The sequence below is a fragment of the Montipora foliosa genome, chromosome 8 (assembly GCF_036669935.1).
Source record: "Montipora foliosa isolate CH-2021 chromosome 8, ASM3666993v2, whole genome shotgun sequence".
NCBI lineage: Eukaryota > Metazoa > Cnidaria > Anthozoa > Scleractinia > Acroporidae > Montipora > Montipora foliosa.
Genome location: NC_090876.1, coordinates 10,539,931 through 10,560,988, shown reverse-complemented (window position 1 = coordinate 10,560,988; position 21,058 = coordinate 10,539,931). Strand labels below are relative to the sequence as shown.

Below are 21,058 nucleotides of genomic sequence, written 5' to 3'. Positions count from 1 at the left end.
GAAAATCTTGTCTTTCAACATTCTTTCAGGATGGGAAAGGGCAAGCTAATTGCAAGTTTCATAGCTTAAAACATCTTGCTTTTCAATATTCAGCGAGAACTATGGCACCTGAAATAAGCCTGAAACATTCTGGGGCTTTCAAAAAACAAACCCCTGGACACTGCATGGTGGTTTATAAAGGAAATTTGTTTGCCCTCTTTAAGAACGCCTACATTTACTCAAGAACTGTCCCCTTTAACACATTGACTCCTAAGTAAGATTTAATAGAGTTTACTCTGTTTCATTCTGTTGCCGAATTTTACTTTGTATTCACATGATTGAAATGGTAAGATCACGTAATGGAAGCAAAATGTTTCAATCTGTGTCAGAAGGCAGAACTACATGTACACTGTAGTTGTGAGTTAAGTTTAACCCATTGACGAGTAAAATCGTCTGGCGTTAGATAGAGTAAAATACTAAGTATGGCCAGTTTAGGCCGGTTTAGGGGTGAATGGGTTAAGTACAAATGGAATCTTTAAACTTTTAAAGTTTTCAAAGAGATAATACTTTTCAGGAAGTATCAATCAATCCAATTTTGATCCTGGTTTATCACCATAAATGGGGGTGGCCGGATTTACCCCACTTTGTCAGCAATCTTTCTAACTCCCACTCTCCATCTTGTTCGATTCATGCCGGTGTCCTTTTTCTCCAAACCATCACTTGTGCTCTCCTTCTCCACTTGCATCTTCCATGTCTTCTTTGGTAATCCTCGCTTCCTCTTGCCCTTCCCTTCGAACTCCAACGCTTTTCTCAGAACATGCCCATCATCCCTCCTTAACACATGCCCACTCCACTCCATCACTCCATTTGCCTTTGCCATCTGAACCACTGTTTCCTTCATTCCCTCTTTTTCTCCATCAGTTTTGCACCACACGTTGCTCTCACCATTGTTCTCTCAGTCCTGCTCAAAATTGCTATCTCATTTTCCCCCAGACACCATGTCTCACTCCCGTATAACATCGCCACTCTTACACAACTCTGATAAACCATTCCTTTCACCTTCAGCAAGAACCGTTTTGAGTTCAGCAACTCTCCACATTCCCTGAACTTCACCCAGCCAATTCTTGCTCTTGCTGTCACAGCTGCCTCGCAGCCACCGCTTGCATTATCAAGTAGTATCTTAAAATAATAATTATTAATATAAGATAACTACTTCCTGAAAAGTAATATTTTATTTAACTTTAAAGTTGAAGATAATTATTATTATTGTCAATGTGCCAGAGTTGTCATAACAATTTACAGGTATTTGTAACAATACTAAACTGGGAATTTGAAAAGTTAATGGGGATAGTGCACATCGTTGTAGCCAATATAGTTTTGTTTATTAGCCAGACGAGTGGAAAAAATTGTGGTGAGTTTTGGGGACTCGGCTACTTTGTTCAGTTTTAAAAGTTGCAGTAATATTGTTATATTTCCTCTGCTTCTAGGTCACACAACCTTACAAAAATACCAGTTTTGATTCCATTGATAGTGGTATAGCTGGAGAACTGCCGCCAAGACTTGAATCCCTTGCAAGAGCCTCTAAACAGCACTCGCTGTCAAGAGGTAAGTGTCCAGGTAGATGTAGGTGTTCTTTTTCGTGTCCAGATTTAGGCACTTGATGCCAAATCTCAACAACTGCTTTGCCTAGTGGAAGCTGGGTGACAGAAATATTCAGGAGCTTGCCACACCGGTAGCTAGCAGGAAAATTGCCGGTAATTCACTTACATAAAAATTGACATGTTATATTACATACCGGTATATGTCAACCCTGCAATCTAGCCATGAGCCTCACGCAAGGTAAACAACATCTGTCTTGCTAAAAGAGTTAATTCCAGAGGAAAACCACTGGGGAATGCAGTTGCTAATTAAGAAAAAAACTTTATTAAATAACCCTTTAAGGCCCTAGGGGGTCCCTCTTGACGAGTAAAATCGGCTAGCATTGAACAGAGTGAAATGTGTAATTGGTCACTGGGAGTTAAAGGGCCTAATCAAGTCACTCTTGCCAATAATGATTTGTCACTTATTGTCCAAAACAAAAATAAAGATATTCAAGAGCACTGTGTGCTTGTCTCCAAACTGACCATTGTTCGCCAGAAAGACAGACACTTGTTATGAACTTCTCAAAATTGCCTTGAGATTTAAAAGAAGTTTCCTTGTTCACCAGGTTTTCATGGGGTTGTATGCTTTAGAAAGATTCCTGTTTGGATCACTACAACAAGTTGCAAACTTAGTGGAAACATTTCACCTTCTTGAGCGTTATTAATTTACCTGGTATCTCCCACACTGCAGCCCCCCTTATCGTTGTTGCTAGCAATGCAAAAAATTGTTTAAACTTAAACAGTCAACATTAAAAGGGGGAGAGGGAGTGGGAAAAGTGGGAATTGTAGATATGGCAGGTATTGGTAGCTAGAAAAGCCGTTTTTTTAACGGAAGTGGCCCACCAATTTTGCAACCTGTTGTAGCAATAATACATGTATTATCTGCTGCACCAATCTGAACACTCCTGTTTTCATCATAAGTTCCTGTGTTCATTTTTGCAGATGGTTCATTTGAATATACAGATTCTACTGGGACAGATCTGCATGATTTTATTATTAAAACTTTAAAGAATCCCAGGTACATGTTTAAGTTCTTTTTGCACGTAAGTGTTACATGCAAAGCTAAAAATTAATAGCCTTCTATGACCAAGAATTTCATGACAACACTTGAATTTGAAAATTAAAATGGGGTACCATTAATACTCATTAATACTTACTTTGTGCAAGTGGCTTGCCATTTTCTGTTCAAAACTTTTGCCAGGTTTTGAGCAATAATTGATGCTCAAGTTAATATTTTGAAGTACTTTTTTTGCAGAAAAAGGCAGAAAAAGTTACTTGCTTCAATTATTTTGCTCTTTGATCTCCTTATCATACAATGCAATGAATTAATCCTTATTTTAAATGAACTGGGCCAAAGTCAAACTGAAATCCTTTTTATTTTATTTCATTTTATTCCATAATAACTTAAGAATAATTGCCCTTGCAGGTAGTTTTCTTGTGTGTGATATTTATAGTGTTCATGATTATTGGATTTTCACAGTAAAGTTTCAAGCTTATCTTGCTACGTGTAGGTACAAGTTAGCAACTAATTTTTTATTTAGTTGAGAACTTGTACCAAGCAAGATAAGCTTGCAATTTTTACTGTGAAAATCCAAAAACCATGCTGTAAATAGCACAAGAAAACTAAACAGCAACCTGCAATGGTAATTAGTTTGTGGTTTCATGTTGCTTCTGATTGGTTGCTGTGGGAAAATTAGTGTCAATCAAATCAAAGTGTTCACTGTTTTTGGATTTGCACAGTAACAAAGTGATTAGTCTTTGATTTGCAAACACTGTCCAGGAAAGTTGACTTACTTACCAGGGTATTTTAATGCCATCTTCAGAGTATTGGGAAGAAATTAGAAGTGGTTGAGCCAAATGACAAAAACCCATGTTTCTTTTTTCCAGGGATAGAAAATTTCTTATGAGACTGGAACAGGATTTTCTTAATTTTATCCGGGAACCAGTGTGAGTAGATCATCTTTAATTGGTTTGTTACTTGACAGGTATTATCATGAGTTTGCATTGAGTTTTTGCAATGATCAATTATCCAGTTCCTGTTTATCAAAGCTCTGCTTCATTTCTTTGGCAACAGAGTTTTTCTTCATTACCCACCAATGACATCATATCATCGCATGATTGTGCATCGAGTCGCTGCGTACTTTGGTATGGACCATAATGTTGATCAGCAAACTGGAAAATCAGTCATAATTAACAAGACAATAAATACGAGAATGTGAGTAGAAGTTGTTGCTTTTAAAAGGTGCATTGCAAGACCATTACAATGTCATGGTTAAGTTGTACAAACTGTAATGCACTGTTGAATGACAAACAGTCAGGGTTGTTTTCCTTGCAGAAAGTTTAGATGGGGTTAACAATGTTTTGAGTGTGAATGGCCATTGTAGGTACTCAACATTACTGTTCAGTCATACTCCCCTACTGACAAATTTTGACAACTATATGACTTGTCAATGGAAAGACATTGCCAAAAGGAGGAGTCAGGGTGGTTTAGTGGTCATCAACCATGCCTCCCACCTCTGTGACCCAGGTTCAACTCTGGCCTCGAGTCGTCTGACTCCGAGGGTTTTTCTCCGGGTACTCTGGTTTTCCTCCCTCCTCAAAATCGACTCCCGGCCTATTCCATCAGGCTGTGGTGCTGTGCTCCGAGGTCATACATGGGTCGTGTTCAGGGGCCGAGCGCCTAGCCGACAGCACAGCTCCTTCGGCCTGACCTCGTTGAGCTGCGCCCTTAGTAATTCAGTCTCCGACTGCGAGAAAGGGCGATTAGCAGATCACATATATTTCACATATGAAAGTTTCCTCTCTTCCTTTTTGAGAGGGAAGAAATATGGGCCTCGCATTTTTGTAAAACAAACCGGTAGATGACCTTTCCTACAATTTTCTGGCTGTCATTTTCAAGACAGGATGTGACTGCGTTGGAAACTTGTACATAAACTTGAATGAAAATTCTTGATTTTTAATTTCCTTTTTTTGTTACTTAAAATGTTCTGTAACCAGTGCCTCTGAATTTTAAAGAAAATAATAGTGAACATTGTCATTATTTAGGGAGCAGGGCTGGCGCAGTGGTGAGAGCACTCGCCTTCCACCAGTGTGGCCCGGAATCGATTCCCGAATTCGACGCCATATTTGTGTTGAGTTTTTTGGTTCTCTACTCTGCTCTGAGAGGTTTTCCCCGGGTACAACAGTTTTCCCCTCTCCTCAAAAGCCAACATTTGATTTGATTTGTTCTGATTTCAGTTGATTTGTAGTCTCCCCAATTAGTAGAGCACTTGTGCTTGGCTAAATAACTTGTCATTGTTCTTGTTATTATTATTATTATTATTATTGTTATTATTGTTTTTATTGTTATTGTTATTTTTATTGTTGTTATTATTATTATTATTGTTGTTATTATTATTATTATTATTATTATTATTATTATTATTATTATTGTTATTATTATAATTATATATGTATTATTAAATTGCAAATTGTGTTGTCTTTTTCCAGACCTGAAAACAGGTTTTTAGAATTAATACCACGAGAAGAATCAGAGGACTTAGAAAGTGCTGTCCCAAGACTGATCCTCAAGAGACAGAATACACCTTCAGATGACAGTACACCTCCAAAAGTATTATTTTTTTCCTACATTTCAAATTTGTACTGATTTTTAACCATAAAATTAAACTTTTTACCATTTAGTTTTTGCTGCAGTCGATTATTAGGGGCAACCATTGACAGACTGTTATACAAATTATAATAATTATACATGGAAAAAATTACTTGATTCTGATTGGCGAAGAGTGGAGCAGTTCAAGTGTAACACCAGTGCAAATTACACATCGAAATTTTGGATTATGTTTGACTGAAAGACAATAGGAAATTTTCTAAGCCAATGATATCACATAAAATGTTGACAAAAATTTTGTGTGGAAACTTTAAAAAAGGTTTAAATAAGATCTTCCGGTACTTCCTCTATGCAAATTTTTTAATGTTTATAAATATTATTAATAAGTTTTAATTATTGACCAATGAGAAACTCAACATTTTGTTGAGTATAATTATAATACGTGATCAAACGGTTTTTCTCGTTCAGTTTGGAATTAATTTGCAGTTGTGAGTTTCTCAAAAAAGCTCACTTGTGCAAATTAATTCCTAACTGAATTCGAAACCGTATGATTACCTAATATACTAACCAGAACCTGATAAAGTGGGCTGAAGCTGGCCAATCACAACGCATGGTGTTGCAGCATGAGTTTGCTTCCTTTAAAGAGTCCGATTTTGTATCAATCCACGCAGAACTATTTATTTAATTTGAGCATACTCAACTTCGTCTCGGTCCATCAACGTGCCAAAAAAGAACTTGGCCAATATCCAGCCATCTTGACCTCATGCTTGATCAGTAACCCATATACACATGTACGTCTTTTTCTCTGAAGCTTAGCATTGAATTTAAGGAACAGCCACGGTTTTGTCCACTTTGCGCAAACCACGAATAAAGTTTTTTTGGGGGTGTTTGTGGTACTGGTTAGTGCTCAAATCAATCAGGAAAGCGCATCATTCATGTATTCTTCTTGCCCACGGAATTGCTGGATCATACAGTAGTTTGTGTGGTATCTTAGGAAGCGAGTTCTTTCACTGTAAAGGAGTTCCCCATTGAGGAGTGAAGTTGTCTGGTTTAAGGCAGAGTAACATTTATAAGTGACCAAAAATAAGTCAGTACTCCGTAATAATTATTTTCCCTGTTTGCGGTTTGATAGCAATGAATACCTGCACTTCCTAAAGTTGTCTTTAAAAGGAGAGAATCACCAAAACTTTGTGCATCTTCCTTTCTCAGATTGATAGCCCAGTTCTCGTACATTCTATGGAGGATAAACGCTCCAAATCAATTGAAGAAAGAGAAGAGGAGTACCACAAAGCACGAGAAAGGATTTTTAATCAGGATGTGAGTTTTTTTTTCCTTTTCGTTTAAATAAAGCGCGACCCCAAGTCATTTGGGAAATTATTTTGAGGAGATCAGACACTGCTCGCCAAAATCACATTCCAGCTTTATTCTCATTTTGGCCATTCCTAGTTTACAAAAATTCGTCATTGTTGAAAACAGAGTTGAGGAAGCAAGAGCAAAAAAGAAATTCATTTGTTACGTACTTGAAGCAACTTGCTTTAAAATGATTTTTGAAGAAGGTGATCTAGACTTGTCTTTGTGTAAATAACTGGTCCTTAGGCCTCCCTCTCCTAAGAGTGCACTGTCTGACACCAGACGATTTTACTCGTCTTTGGGCGCTGCTGCAGGGAAGAAAGGGTTAGTGTCATTGGAGCCACACTTGAAATCCAGAGTTCCCACAGGGGGCATTCGCATTTAGCGTACACACGTTTTGTACACAAGTTCTTGGACGCTTCTCCTGGTTGCATTGTAGTCCTCATCTGAGGAGACTTCAGTCTTGCCATATGCAGGCGAAACTACAAAACATACTTTATCCTTTCGTAAGACCACGAGTGATTGTCCAGCGAGAGGCCAAAGTCCAGTGCTTTTCTTCCTTCAATTATTATAATATTTGTTTAGTTACTATTAAACCTCTAATTGCTATCAATTCAGTTTGTAAGAACAGTTTGGATAAAGCACTTAGATTTTCCTTTTATTTTTGTTTTAATGGCAGTCAATTTCATCCCAGTCTTCACAGTCTTCCAAAGGTGATGGTGATATTTTACCAATGCCACAACTTCTGCAAAGGTAAACAAAAAAAATCTTCTTGTTGGTCCAAAGGGAAAGCTTTAAGGGGGGTGGCTCTTAACAACCAAACCGTTCCTATGGACCCCTTCAAATAGTCATTCTCGAATCCCTTCAACTTTACAGTTATTCTTTTTTGCCGAGTGTTTTCTAGTTAACATTCCTTTGACTGGTTCAACTCGCGAGCATATTTGTTAAATCACGTGACCAAAACGGAAACTGCCTAAAAACTCAGCGAGTTAACTGTTTTTCACAAATTTTTAACCCAACAATATGAGAGCATTCTGACACAAAATCTGGAGCATGGATTTCACAAGAAGTTATTTCACCATTACGATTTCATAAGGCCGTCATTTGATAGACTTTTCAAAATACCAGTGCTACATTTTATGAAAAACCCATCTGGTGAAAAAATAGCCTCTTCCTTTCGTTTCCCGGGAGCTAGTTGCGCATGCGCCTTATGATTGAAGTGATGTCAGTTTTCCATTGAGATGTTACCTCGTAGAACCATCCATGCAACCTTTTTGTGGGGTTCTTTGACTAAAAAGTTTCTCAGCAACAATTTTCCTTGCGTAGTCAAGTTTCGCATGTGTGAAACCAGCACACAGCTAAACTCCCGAGCAGTCCTTTCCTTTCCTTTGGATTCGCTCGGACGAAGGGCTAACGCTCGAAACGTCAGCTTTTAGAATCTCTGTACGGTGGCCAATTTACATTATCAACTCCGTTGATAAAACCAAATTTTTGTATACTACTTCCCCACCGACGCAGCACCACAGTTTCTTTAGAAACTACCCCTTCAGTCCTTTCCTTTGCTGCATTTGGTGCATGTTTTTGGTTCTGTATAATTTGGTTGGGCAGTCTGAAGTCTACTGGTCTGGAAAACTCGTTAGACAGGCTGGTGTTAACACTTGGGGCTTCCTTAAAGATTCATAGAGTGTTTCTTGTACGTTTTGTTTTCCCATTCCAGACAGACCACGTGATGTTCTCAAGCGAATTTTCTTTTTTTTTTTTTTCGTAAGTTATGCTTAGATACATGTATGCACATGCATAAGTCAACATTTGAAATAAAGTGTTTCCTACAGTAATATCTCCTGGTCTGAAACGGGAAACAAAACGTACAAGCTAAAAAGGTCTTTTGAAATGAGAGCTACTTAGCGGCATTTGTGGTATATTTTTTAATTTGCTCGTCGCAGCGAGGCTAGAAAGGCTCATTACCATTAAAACAAAAGAATTTTTTTTATTTGGCCGCCATTATGAAAGAGGTCTATAGTCCCAACGTAAATTCATTAGTCCCGGTCTTTTTCACTATTTGCGTTCGAGAAGAACGCGCTCTAATGGCGTTAGTTCCGCGGGATGGTCCTTGGGTATCAATCGTGATGCCATACGATGTACGTCAGATAAATGACGTTTTCGTTACGGCACTGCTTTTGTTCAAATTCATTCAAGCACAACTGATTAATATAATCATCCAAGATGGCGATCAACAAACAGCAACAAAGCGACGAAAGCCCAATTTAAAGATATTTCTAGCGGGAGAAAAATGGACAGGGGATTAAAAAACAAAGAACGACAGATGACGTTTTATGACATATTACGGACACATTGCCATAAGGGGCTTTTTATTGCATAAAGAGCTCGATTGCGTCCACGGTTGATTGATAGATCATTTGCACGTGCCCCGAGGCACCACGCCTTTCATAGTGTTTAAATTCCCCTTTGATATTGTTTGCGGTCACACTTGAGAGAAACACAGCGTAACACTAGTGTTGACACCACTCTATCGTCAACTCACTGGTGTTTTGAATCCCTAGGGGAACACTGAACAATAGAACTTGATTTAACAAAAGTGTTTAACTCCCTTGTGCGACCCCATCATTGACTCTCCTTCATTGGGCCTTAAGATCTACGACGGCGACGGTCGACGAAAACGTCACCTGAAAATATACCTTGGCTCTATCAGAAGTCTTTCGCGATTATTCAGTCTTGTTCACGTCCTACAATGTGGGCGAAATATCCTAAAAATAAATTGGAACGAGCGGTTTCAGAGTGGCAATAGAGAATGAAAGATTCTCTGTTGCATGCTTACGTTGTCGTCAAAACCTCAAATTTGGTGATTTCACGTCGTCGTTATGCAGAGGACCGCTAAGATACTTGCTAAAATCCGTGGTGCACGTGGTGATAATTCGCGCACGTTACGCGAAGTGAACGAGATTGAATAACCGCGAAACACTTATGATTGTGCAAAGCTATATTTTGAAGTGACATTTTCGTCGCCGTCGTCGTAGATATTTTAAGTCCCTAACACCTGATTGGGTGACCGTCTAGCAATGCCAAACGAGTGTCTTGTCGATGACAAAACAGGAATCGAACTCACTTCACTAATCCTTGATTACTGCTAGTTTATATTAAGGCTGGTGTTGATTAACGAAATGAGAATGAATGGATATTGTGACAAAAATTGTTTTCTACTTTTTTGTTTTAAGGGAGGATGGTGAAGACATTGATACCGACCTTACCGCTGAGGAAGCTCCAGAGAGGAATTCCATCAGCAAATTAGGCAAATCAAAATCCGAAGAAATGGATTTTAGTACAGGGGACAGGTCTGCTACAAGTTCGACAGGTAAAAGTGCTGCTGTCAGAGTGACAAACGTTGCTTTTGTTACTTGAATGTGCCAACCACAGGAACAAAATACCCTTTGTTTCGACAGCCAATGAGGCTCTGGTTGGCACATTACTTGGGAGATGCTATGTTGGTGGACGAAAACAAAAAAAATTGTTTTCCAAATTCGAGCGTTGTTTGAACGATATTGAAGGGAGTGTGTTAAGCAAGCTGATGAGTTCCCTTTCCTATCTCATGCCACTTAAAGCGCATTATTTTGGGAGTATTTCATTTCCTCCTGCTCCGGTTTGCGGATAACAGAATGACTAGCATGAGGTTTACCGAAATTACGCGAATTTCAAAAATAAAATGCTATTGCCAAGGTGCGCCACGAAAAGAACGCGTGTAGATGACGTCACGGTTTCCATGTCGTCGTCTTCAACTAACCCACAGGGAAATAAACTCTATTCGTGTGCAAACATTGTTTCGTTTATGGCAGCTGCTCTCGGAAGCAAATTAGCTTTGTAGCTTCTGTCGTTGACATCTCCGACCAGAGTTTGTTGGTGAAAAGAAAAAAAGCGAAAACGTCTTTTGGGAATTTGACTGTATTATCATGCAAAACTTAAGCTACATTTTCTGTTGTACATGGCCGTTTTATCACGTGAGTGCAATCAAAGAATAGAATCTTTTGACGTTACAAAAATCACTTGACCTTGAAGATGACTTCCGTTTAGGTTGTCGAAACGTCAGTCAATAGTGATCTTTTAGATCTCATCTTGAACTGTCTTGTTTCATTCCAATTAGTAGAGCAAATGTGCTCTCACATATCTTAGCTTGAGACTTGCTGTTCTTGATTATGATCATTCATTATGATTAATATTATTTTTATGATGGTGGTGGTGGTGGTGTATTGTTGCTTTGATCGTTGAAGTCTGTATTCAATGGCTTAAATGAATACTTTTTTTACGGATCGGTGTGTTCATTGCTTTGTCTTATCATAGGTATAAGGATCATGACCAGCAAGCCATTTCAAAGATCAGCAAGTAGCCCTGGATTCTGCAACGTGGGTGCCTCCTCCGCCTTTGAGCATGTTTCCCAGCCTGCGCGCCGAGGTTCCGCTGGAAGCCAAAGAGTAGCTCCTCGTCACGCTCCCAGCTCGCAGACTGTTCTTTCGCCTCTGCCTTATTGGGTGGCGGAAGGGGTTCCGTTTGTTGCTCACAATCTTCCCTCTGGAGAGGTACAAATGGTCCCTGTACAGACGGCGACCCCTGGGGTACAAAACATGGTGCCAGTCGTAGCAGCAACGGGTGCTTCAGCATCACAGCAAACGGGTAATTTTACGCCTGCGCATTAGATGTCTTAGTCTTGACTGTCCTCTTGCTCTTCTCCCCACCTTCAGGCAATTAACGTCACAAAAGTGTCTCCCAAATGCGGCTCCTCAAGTACTGATAAACTGCTGCATTTACCCTAAGCTAAAAATAACGCTAACCTTGACCCTCCGTTGTTGCTGGAAATGCTACGCATTTCTGGATTTATAGAGCAGTTTTCAATTGAGTATCGCAATCTTCTTATAGTTTGCCTATGCGCGAGCCGTCAATATTTCGTCGTATTGCCGTCTCACTTTTGCGGCCTGTGATTGGTTCTTATGTCGAAATTAACGTCGTTGCACTGAATTGGGTTGCTGACGTACGCAAACAAATACGTTTCGCAGGTAGAAAGAATTGAAATTTCGATCAGGCGCGGGTTAATTAGTTTACAGTTTTATTTATCCTTGTAAATGATGGATCGCGATACAAAACAAATTGCGATTTTGAGACGGCAATACCACATTTATATTGACGGCTAGTTGGGAGAAAATATATTCCGTCTCAAAATCGCAATTTGTTTTTAGTGTCGAAAGTAATTAGCGCATTTCTTTGGTTTTGCATTACTTCACGCAGTGATTGGTTCAAGGTTCCCGCGCCACTTTTTCAACCAATCAGAAGTGAAACCAAAACCAATTGTGGTTCCCACGTGAACATTTTCCCGCGCTTTGTGTTGGCGACGTGTAATTACTTCGAGTTTTGATTGGTTTACTGGATTGTCTCCGTCCTTTTTGATTGGTCAAAGTAATTACTTTGGTTTTGGTTTAACGACACTCATTTGAAAACCGCTCAATGTGAAAATTTATTGCCATGTATTGAAACTTTCGATTTACTTTCAGGTGGTGTGATGTGGTCAGTACCTCAGGAGCCGATGCAGCAAGGGGTTATCCTTATCAATCCCAGTAACGGTACGGCAAAGAACGCTTTCTTTTGCATGGCACCATTTCGATTGACCAGTCAGTTTAAGATCAACAGAGTAACTGAAGCTAAGAATATGGGAATTTGTGTCGTTCGATTTTCGCCTTAATTTTGCTAATAAAGCTTGCGAACCACATAAAGAATTGTCCAGTTGGCCCCAGTAGTTCAAAGGCCAGAATAACTTATTCCAGTGGTCAAGTCATGTTTTCGTACACACCTTTAGATGTGTTTGTAGTGTGCATATTCACTTTTACGTCAGCAGATGTAATCTTTGTTCATATTAAAACTGTTAGACAGTGACGTATCAACTGGATAAAGTTGTCGGGCCTTAGAGCAACTAGAGCTAGATGTTCTCTGTGGGATAACAGCAACAGGTGTTACTTTTTGACAGACTTTAGTTTCCTGTTTGGACTTTTTAAAGAATGATCATAAAATTTCCTTCTTTGACGGATTTTGAAAAAGTTTTAATACAACAAGTATTGGCGGCTTGAATTGGCTGAGAAATCAGTTCAACATTTTAAGGAGCGTATTCAAAGCATGGAAATAAAAAGTCAAAGCAAAAAAAAATGTTTAAAGGTCTCAATTGATGAAAAACTGCTTTTGATATTTGGTCGGCAATAGGTTCGCCCTTGCTTGGAGCTGATGGAAATCCGGTAGTCATGCAACCAACCTACCAGCAAGTGATGGTCAAGTCGGGTTCTTCACCAGGCTACCCTCAATCCTCCACAGCACGGTCTGCAGTACAAAGTGCACAGCAGACATCCGCGGTGGCGCAGCCGCAGCAACCACAGCAGCAGTCGCAGCAGCAGAGCTCGGGTCAAATAGTGATGCCGCAGTACGTTGGCCTGCCGCAGCCCGTGTACGTTATGCCGTCCGCTAACCGGGCACCGTACACACAGCAACAGGGTGTAAGTTTTCCCTGTCAGTATTCAATCTCCCCTCAGATATACTCCCTGTCGAGAGATTTCAATTCGTTTTCTTTGAGAAAGCTCTAGGAAGCGTCGGGAGCTCTCTTGGCGTGAGTTTGATTGATGTATTTTTATTGTAGTAATCAGTAAGCAGAAGTTTGTCAGATCAGGCAGTCGAGTAGGTAGATAACTGTTTTCATTTTAAAGTCATTGATTTCGTGCGTCGTGTTTTTTAAAAATATACTTTCGAAGAATTAAGAATGGATAAGACAATTTCGTCGCCTTTTGAAATATTTTTCTTTCGCCGGGTAAATCCCAAGTTTTAATAAATAGGTTTTGAGAAAAATTAAATTACTGAGGCCGTGCAATTAACGGGAAAAGATCAGTTTGAATTGTTGTAATAACAAGCGAGGTAAATAAAGAGTTTCTTCATTTCTCTGACAGTTTAGAGGAGTTTTGATTCATGTTTTCGAGTGTTTTGGGTTTTTTCCAAACACAAAAACTAGAAACGCAATCCCACACGTCAACTCATTGGTTTACGTTTAACATGGTGGAGCATTACCCAAGAATGAAAATTTGCCATGTTCTTTTGATCAGAGTTTAGTTGAAGTGTCAGTCAGTTAGGTCAGATGAGATCAGGGAGCGCTTTCGTATTTTCTCCACCCCCTACCCCCAGCTTTTCTCCAACCCCACCCCAGCTTTCCTTCACCCCGAATCCCAACTTTTCCATGAGCGACCACATTTCAGCTACCAGTGGGACCGAACACAGTTTAGTGATGACAAAAACTGCCCCTGACTTTCGTATTGCTTTGATACTTTGCCGTCCTTTTCCAAACAACGTCGTGAAATATATGAAGATTATTTCGTGAACACAAGACAGTGGCTGGTTTTATACTGGAGACGCATGATGCGTCTGGACGACTTTAGGCAATTTCTTTTAATGTGCCTTTTAGTTCGCCGTTTAATTCGTCCTATAAAAAGACGGGCGCGAGAAGCATTCTAAATCCTTTAGTGGGTCAACAAGACGCACTAAACGATTTATTTCGTTGAGACGCATAATGCAGTAAAAGAAATTGCCCAGAAGTCGTCCAGACGCATTATGCGTCTTTATGTTAAAAAACGGCCGTTACCAGTTTAATTTCTGGTTATTTGGTGCACAATGACCACAAGCGGGACAAGTTGGTATAATCCAGTCATTACACTAATGCGAATAGGTTTCCTCTGGTGGCGCTTACGTCGACTTTGTCGTTGGGTAATGAGGTTAACAACTCATTTGAGCTCTCCATGGCCGACCTCCAGTCCTGAGAGACGGGTTGATGGCACGATACAAAGAACTCGACGGAATTTCCATGAGATTAACATTTTTGACGAGGAACAATGCGGACGAGCATTTGTGTTAGAATTTGTCGTGGAAAAATAGACTGTATTCAGTTTAATGGTGAATATATTGTCGTTGTTGTGTTATCATTTGCATTACCACGCTCGCACATAAGTGATCCGAAATCTTTGGCCACTTCCTCGCCACTGTCAGTCTCAGATTTGAAGAAGCCTACAACTGGTTTAGGTCGACAAAGGTCAATGGACTGGAGAGAATGACGTGAGGGCAGCAATGCTTTTAGTCATTGTTAAGGCCTGGCCAAACGCTCGCAACCTTTCAAAGCAACATGTTGCATACGTTTGGCCACCATGTTGCGATATGTTGCAACATGTTGGATGATGTTGGATCAAATTTGAAAACGGTCAAATTTCTCGCGCAACATTTTGGATGTTGCGTGATGTTGTACTTGTTTGGCCACGTTCAAGCAACATTGTTGCGCTAGGGCATGCGCGTTAGGGTCGGCACTTTGATCTTTTCGACGATTGCCGAATATTGGCGTAATCTAATAACTAACGCCTTCACTCATTGGTTAGTTTTCTTTGAGGGGTATACACAAAGTATAGTCCATCTCTTGCGCGCTAGGGGCTTGGGGCACATGAACATTGACATGTTGCGTTGAAAATGATGAAAATGTTGCGAGCGTTTGGCCAGGCCTTTAAGTCTGTGTACTTTATAATTATTCGAAGGACTTGGAATTTAAATACGAGTACTATTGTCCATTTTCGCAAGAAAAAGAATACGGCTGGGGAAAACATGACTGCGCTATCGTAAGAATTTAGTAATTATTCCATCTTATTCCCGTTGTCGAATATGGAAGAAGCATGGAACTGTTTTGTATTGGAGTTAAAATGAAAAGTGACAGACTTACTGTTGTCGTCAGTACTAATATTTGGTTCTTTCAAGTTGATGTTTCGCGGAGTACGATAAAGAAATGTACAGAAATGCGTGTCGCACGGTGAAGCATGGAGGCAGTGCGGCCCAGTGGTCAGGACGCTTGTCTTGAGATCCAGCGTTCCCGAGTATTAGACTCGTTCTAACGCGCACTGGTTGAATTTGTTTCTGGTAGTCCCTGGTTCAACTTCTCAGCTGCACTTGTAAATAGCCAACTGGGTTGCCTCCGAACAGTTGGTATTCTTAAGAGTTGTTGTTGTTGTTGTTCTGCTATGTCGTTTCGTTGATTGTGTTTCATTGGTCCTGAAAAGTATCTATGGGAAGTGGTCAATTAAGTATGTGTTGTGTTGTTGCTGTAGCCTTTCGTCGTCTGTCCAGGGAGTTTTCGCAAAGTCGGACGGCTATGGCAACCACACAGCGCCACCGCCACCGCCACAAAGCAAGAATATCATTGGTTAAGGAAGGAAAAGTAATCGTGCTGCACGTGCAACACGCATTTCAGTGCATTTCTCTGCCGTACTCCACAAAACAAAAACGTGAAATCACCGAATTAAAGTTTTGACGACAACTCGAGTATACAACAGGAAATCGTTCACTTTTTATCTTCACTTTAGAATCAATCCTATAAATCCAGATATATGGCAGTTCGCCCCTCGGTTGTTCAAGGTGAACAAGATGGAATAATCGCGAAATACTTACGACAGCGCTAAGTTATATTTTGAAGTGACGCTCGTCATTGAATGCGCAAAGAAATCCCAGTGATCACAGAAGAAACGTGATTGGCTAAAGCACACAAAAATATCTTTTTGCACTCTGTTTCTCAACGAATTTGCTGGTCGGCTCATGTCTTTTGAGAGTAAAGGTTTCTTTTAATCCCTTGTTAAGCCAGGTACTGCAGAACAGCCAGGTAGGACTGTAGAACAACAATTAATGATAATGATCTTGATTTTTAATTTATAATTCATAATTTATTTGAATCGAGATTTATGCAGATATAACCAGTTTAGCATAGCGTAGTTGAAAGGGAGCTCAGAACTCAAATACAACAAGAATAACTCGATTTTCCTGTTCAGAGGATGATAATAGTGATGGCATTAGTAAGTAACATTGAGAATAAAAATGGTCTTGTCTAAAAGGTAAGGTAGATACTGTAGAACTTCGAAATATATTGAAATATTCTTAACTTGATGAGCTTTTTGTGTGTCTAACCTATTTTGCCTGACACAGGGTGTGGAAAGCACGCCGGGAACGCCTTGGACAGGATCTGGCCAATCAGCGACGTCAGGAAATACGGGATATCAGGATGTGACAACTCAATTTAGTGGCATGTCACTGTCCGGGCCACAAGCAACTCTTGACCCAGCTTCTTATCAACAACAACAATTCGCGGACTCGGGTGTGCCCAGTTCGACCCGAACCACCCCTCCTATGTATGCGAACAGTATCACGCAAGCTGGCGTGACAGGTCAAGTTCAGTATGTTGTGTTACCGTCACATTCTGGTGTGTCTCAAGTGAGGCCTGTTTTGCAAGGCCAAGGTTTCGCTGGGCAAGCAGTGCCTCAAACTGCTGCACCACAGCAGTACCAAAGTTACGTCGTATCTCCAACGCAATCGCCATACCAGCAATTTCCTTACAGTACCCTTTCCAAAGACGTGACATCATCGGTTATTAAACAACACAGCCGTTCACAGACTCCACCCACCCCTCCCCAAACGGCCTCGCCTGCCCTAACGAACCAGTATATGCAGCAACCCCAAGCACAATTGACATTTACTTCTCAAGTGCCGCAACAATCTTCGCAACAGCCACACGCGGCTTCATACCAACAAGTCTCCTCACCTCACACAACGCAGCAAGTTATGCGACCAGTGTTACCCGTCGTTATTCAAGGGAGTCGAAGTGTTGCTGTAGCAACAGCGGTTGGTCAACCGGGAACAATATCGTCACAGTATCAGCAAGCTGCTGTTCACGTTCAACCCCAGTTCCCCCCTAATCAGAGAAGGTTTTACAATGTCGATCGGCGGGTTCCCAAGGCAACAGAGGTGTACGGCCCTGAAGCATCGGCCGTCATGCATGGTTCAGCTTCTTTAGTGCCTTATGTCGACGGCTCTATCCCGACTGGATACGAAGTGCCGGGCGAAAGAGGACAGTATAACCAATTTCATTACCCAAGGTTTGTTGACTTTGTATAATTCGACTCCCTTTGCATCTGATCTTTGAAATTCTCCTCAATGTAGAACCTTGGAGAGATGACCTTCAGTTACCCTTGTCGTTCCCCAAGGCTGCAATTTTCTCAAACACGTCGCATGTGGCGTTGTGGAGCATTTTCTGACGACATATTTACTGCTTTTGGTTAAGGGTCTAATGACTACTTGATTGGCCAAGTTAAGCGAGGAGAATGTGTGCTTGACCTACGTGCAGCCATTGTAAGGGAGAGTATCACGGTATTGCGCATTTTCTAACCGTAACGAATGTCACCGTTTATAAGCCTACAGTTATGTGTAAAATTTTTCGATTATTAAACAATTACAAGAGAAAATAAAGGGGGAAGACAGGGCATCCCCCACACATGCCCTTTTCCATAGGTAATGTCTCAAGTTATTTTTAGATCGACTCCTTTGTTGTCCCACGCCGTACAGATCCCAAGGGGATTGGGCAACAGCCAATCATATGTCGGGAATGTGTTCTCTGAGCGTGGGCTATCTACCTGGAATACATTCTATCCATATCCATAGCTGTTGCCTAATCCCCTTGGGATCTGTTCGGCGTGGGAGAACGTAGGAGTCGATCTAAAAATAACTTGAGACATATTTCTTATGGAAAATGCATGTATGGAGGGTGCCCTGTCTCCCCTCTTTATTTTCTCTTGACAATTGCTAATGAGCGAAGGACTGAGCGGAATTTTCACGCGAATGGCTTATAAACGGTCACACGCGCTTCGTCAAAAACATGCGCAGTACCCAATCTCGACCAAGAGATCTTCTCTTGACTGAGGGAGAGAAGAGCTCTGGGGAACCCTGAAACAAGGTGTCTTCTCATTGGTTTTCGTGAAGAACAATCAAAAGCGTCTCTAATTGATGCATTCATGTTAGCACGAGGAGTGAGCAGGCGCAGTAAGGTTCAAATAGCCAATTTTTGGCTGTAAGAATCCTACGGCGCATGTTCTTCTACATCGAGTTTCCCAGAGCCTTGGGTCGATCCGAGGCACTGGTAACGGGAATGGCGCAATACCGTGATACTCTCCCTTAAACTCATTTATTGATGAACATCAATCTTCAATAATTTATCCTAGAATACTTCCAAAATAGCAGCTGTTGAAAAATATATTATACGGGCTTTGTGTCACTTACTGTCCTCTTTCAAAATTATCCTCCTATGACAGGCGCAGATCTGAAATATTTTTGGCTTTCTCTCTCAGGTTCGTCTCCTCTTCCCAGGCTCCAAACACGACCGGAAGCCAGTTCCTGTCCTACAATAAACAAAAAACTAAACAGTACAAAGAGCGGAGGGGAAGTCCCCGGGGACAGCACCAAGACACGGGCAAAAAGCATGGCCGGAAAACCCCCGAATCCGAGCGGACAGCCGGTGAACAGTAAAGAACAATGGATCTGAAAGTGTACGTTAAGTTACGTGTATTTTAAGATTTAAGATTTTAATTAAAGAGTCTCATTTTGTTTTGCTAAATTAGAATTTAATGGGTATTTTATTACAGTCCGAAAGTATAGGAAATCTTATGAACTTTCTCGTATATTTAACAAAGTGATGTCAGTTTTTCATGCGTCTGTCCTGTTGTTGATCATGAATTTCGTCATAACATTGTCAAAGTAGCTGTGGGTCCACGAGGCGATAGCCGAGTGGATCCGCAGACTACTTTGACAATCGATTGACAATGTTATGACGAAATTCATTGTCAATAACAAGACAGACCCATGAAAAACTGACATCAATTTGTTTTTTGCAATAACAAAAAAGCAAAGGGGTCAAATGAAGTCCAAATACGAGAAAAAACTTCAATTTTATTCAATCTGACGCGAGCAATATCGCGTGAATATCGCATAAATTATAAATTTATGTGTCTGACCACTTATTGACAAAAACCAGCCAATGAGCGCGCGAGAATTTTGCAGTCATTGTAAAATTCCTGATTTATTCTCTACTTTCTTAAATCCCATAATACACCTTGTTTACTCCCCCAAAATTTTGCATAATCAATGTTCTTGATGTGAGTGCAAATATTTGGGGGTAAGCAAGGTGTATTATGGGATTTGAGAAAGTAGCGAATGAGCACATTTGATGTTTTAAAAGTGCAATTTAAGAACTTTCAAAGCTTCACGAGTAACCATAAATTGCGAAATGCATGAGCAAGTTCATACGATTTATTTATTTATTATATACTCATTAAAAGTTACTCCAAGGCTGTGTTTCCATAGTAACTTCCGCATTTCACTCCATAACTTATCTATGCATTCGTGATTGACCAATCAGCAACGCTATATTCTGATGAGTACAGAACAAACATGGTGATAATTTCAGTGATGGTGATTACCCTCAGCGGTATTCCAGGTTTCTCTTTGAGCTATTGAAAACAAAAACTAGTAAGCCGAGGTGCACTCGTCGATGAAATATGTTCATTTTTTTCCACGTGTATTCATTTCAGGAATGGGCAATGTTCATCATATGTATGGCTTGCTACAATGAGTTAAAGAAAATGAAGCAGATGAATTATTTGAGGATCTCAGAAAAGCTGGGGCTAGAATAAAGTGGATTGACGCTTCCACAATGAAACAAGCTTCAGTTCTGGCCAGGTTGTCCACGGGCCTTGACCAGTGCGGTCAACCGCGTACAAAATTCTCCGTCGAGCTCCAAATTTAAACTTCGTCTTTACAGACACATGGGCGGCCTTGTTCGCGCAGATTCGAACGTTCTTTTTTTCGTTCTCGTCTTAGACGTTTTTAGGTTCCGCTCCTTGGAAAGTTTATTTTTATTTTATATTTGATTTTTTACACGAAATATTGCGGCGGAATAAAATTCTGGAGCGTGGCTAGTGAAACGTCTTGTAACTTTAAGCTGTGTTCAAATGTTGTTCTCGTTGTAAGAAATCGTACAAAATTAAAGTCAAGTAAGCAGAAACTAAGCTTACACTGCGTGATCGTGTGTTGTCCAGTTACTACTTTGTGTTTCAATCTCAAGGGAATCTTTGACCTCATTGTGTACAAATTGAGTTCAAAAGGTAAAAGAACTTGTTAAACTTAGTTAAATCTCCAATTTTAAACTTGTTAGCTTTGGTAACGAGCCAGTTATAGACCGAATGCATATATGGCGGCCAAAAAATACTCTTTTGTTTATGTGCTAATTACACTCACTAGCCTCGTTTGCATGGACAAAATACAAAAGAAATATTGCTTGAGAGCGGGGCTAGTCAGTCTGGTTAGTACATAAACAAAAGAATACATTTTTGGCCACCAGTTATGCATTCGGTCTATTAGCCATCAAAAAGGGATAAATTATTGGGTGGGCATTCAGTCAAGTGCTTCAGTTATTGACGTGTATTGGCTGCAGAGAAATAGCCTTCCACGCTTCCCCCACCAACATCTGCTGAAACGAGCGACATTTTACGAAGGCCAATCACAGCGCACTTTTAAATCCTGGAAGTGAACTTTGGACCTTGAGAAA

The 21,058-nt window shown here is 40.4% G+C and overlaps 1 protein-coding gene across 9 annotated transcripts in view; it reads left to right on the top strand.

Moving 5' to 3' along the window:
• LOC138012708 (cAMP-regulated phosphoprotein 21-like) overlaps window positions 1-20,520 on the top strand; it is a 35,452-nt gene extending 14,932 nt beyond the window's left edge. For 7 of the 9 annotated variants that reach the window (XM_068859571.1, XM_068859569.1, XM_068859570.1 and 4 more), the window contains 14 exons: window positions 1,467-1,584; window positions 2,562-2,637; window positions 3,507-3,566; window positions 3,694-3,834; window positions 5,109-5,229; window positions 6,436-6,543; window positions 7,256-7,329; window positions 9,810-9,946; window positions 10,927-11,256; window positions 12,129-12,197; window positions 12,829-13,115; window positions 16,612-17,558; window positions 18,804-19,001; window positions 20,043-20,520. In XM_068859571.1, coding sequence (XP_068715672.1) covers window positions 1,467-1,584; window positions 2,562-2,637; window positions 3,507-3,566; window positions 3,694-3,834; window positions 5,109-5,229; window positions 6,436-6,543; window positions 7,256-7,329; window positions 9,810-9,946; window positions 10,927-11,256; window positions 12,129-12,197; window positions 12,829-13,115; window positions 16,612-17,558; window positions 18,804-18,981 — 2,646 coding nt within the window. In that variant the 3' untranslated portion in view covers window positions 18,982-19,001; window positions 20,043-20,520. The remainder of the gene's footprint in view (window positions 1-1,466; window positions 1,585-2,561; window positions 2,638-3,506; window positions 3,567-3,693; window positions 3,835-5,108; window positions 5,230-6,435; window positions 6,544-7,255; window positions 7,330-9,809; window positions 9,947-10,926; window positions 11,257-12,128; window positions 12,198-12,828; window positions 13,116-16,611; window positions 17,559-18,803; window positions 19,002-20,042) is intronic. The other 2 variants (XM_068859575.1, XM_068859574.1) reach the window with 1 other exon arrangement.
• The last annotated feature ends 538 nt before the right edge of the window (window positions 20,521-21,058 follow it).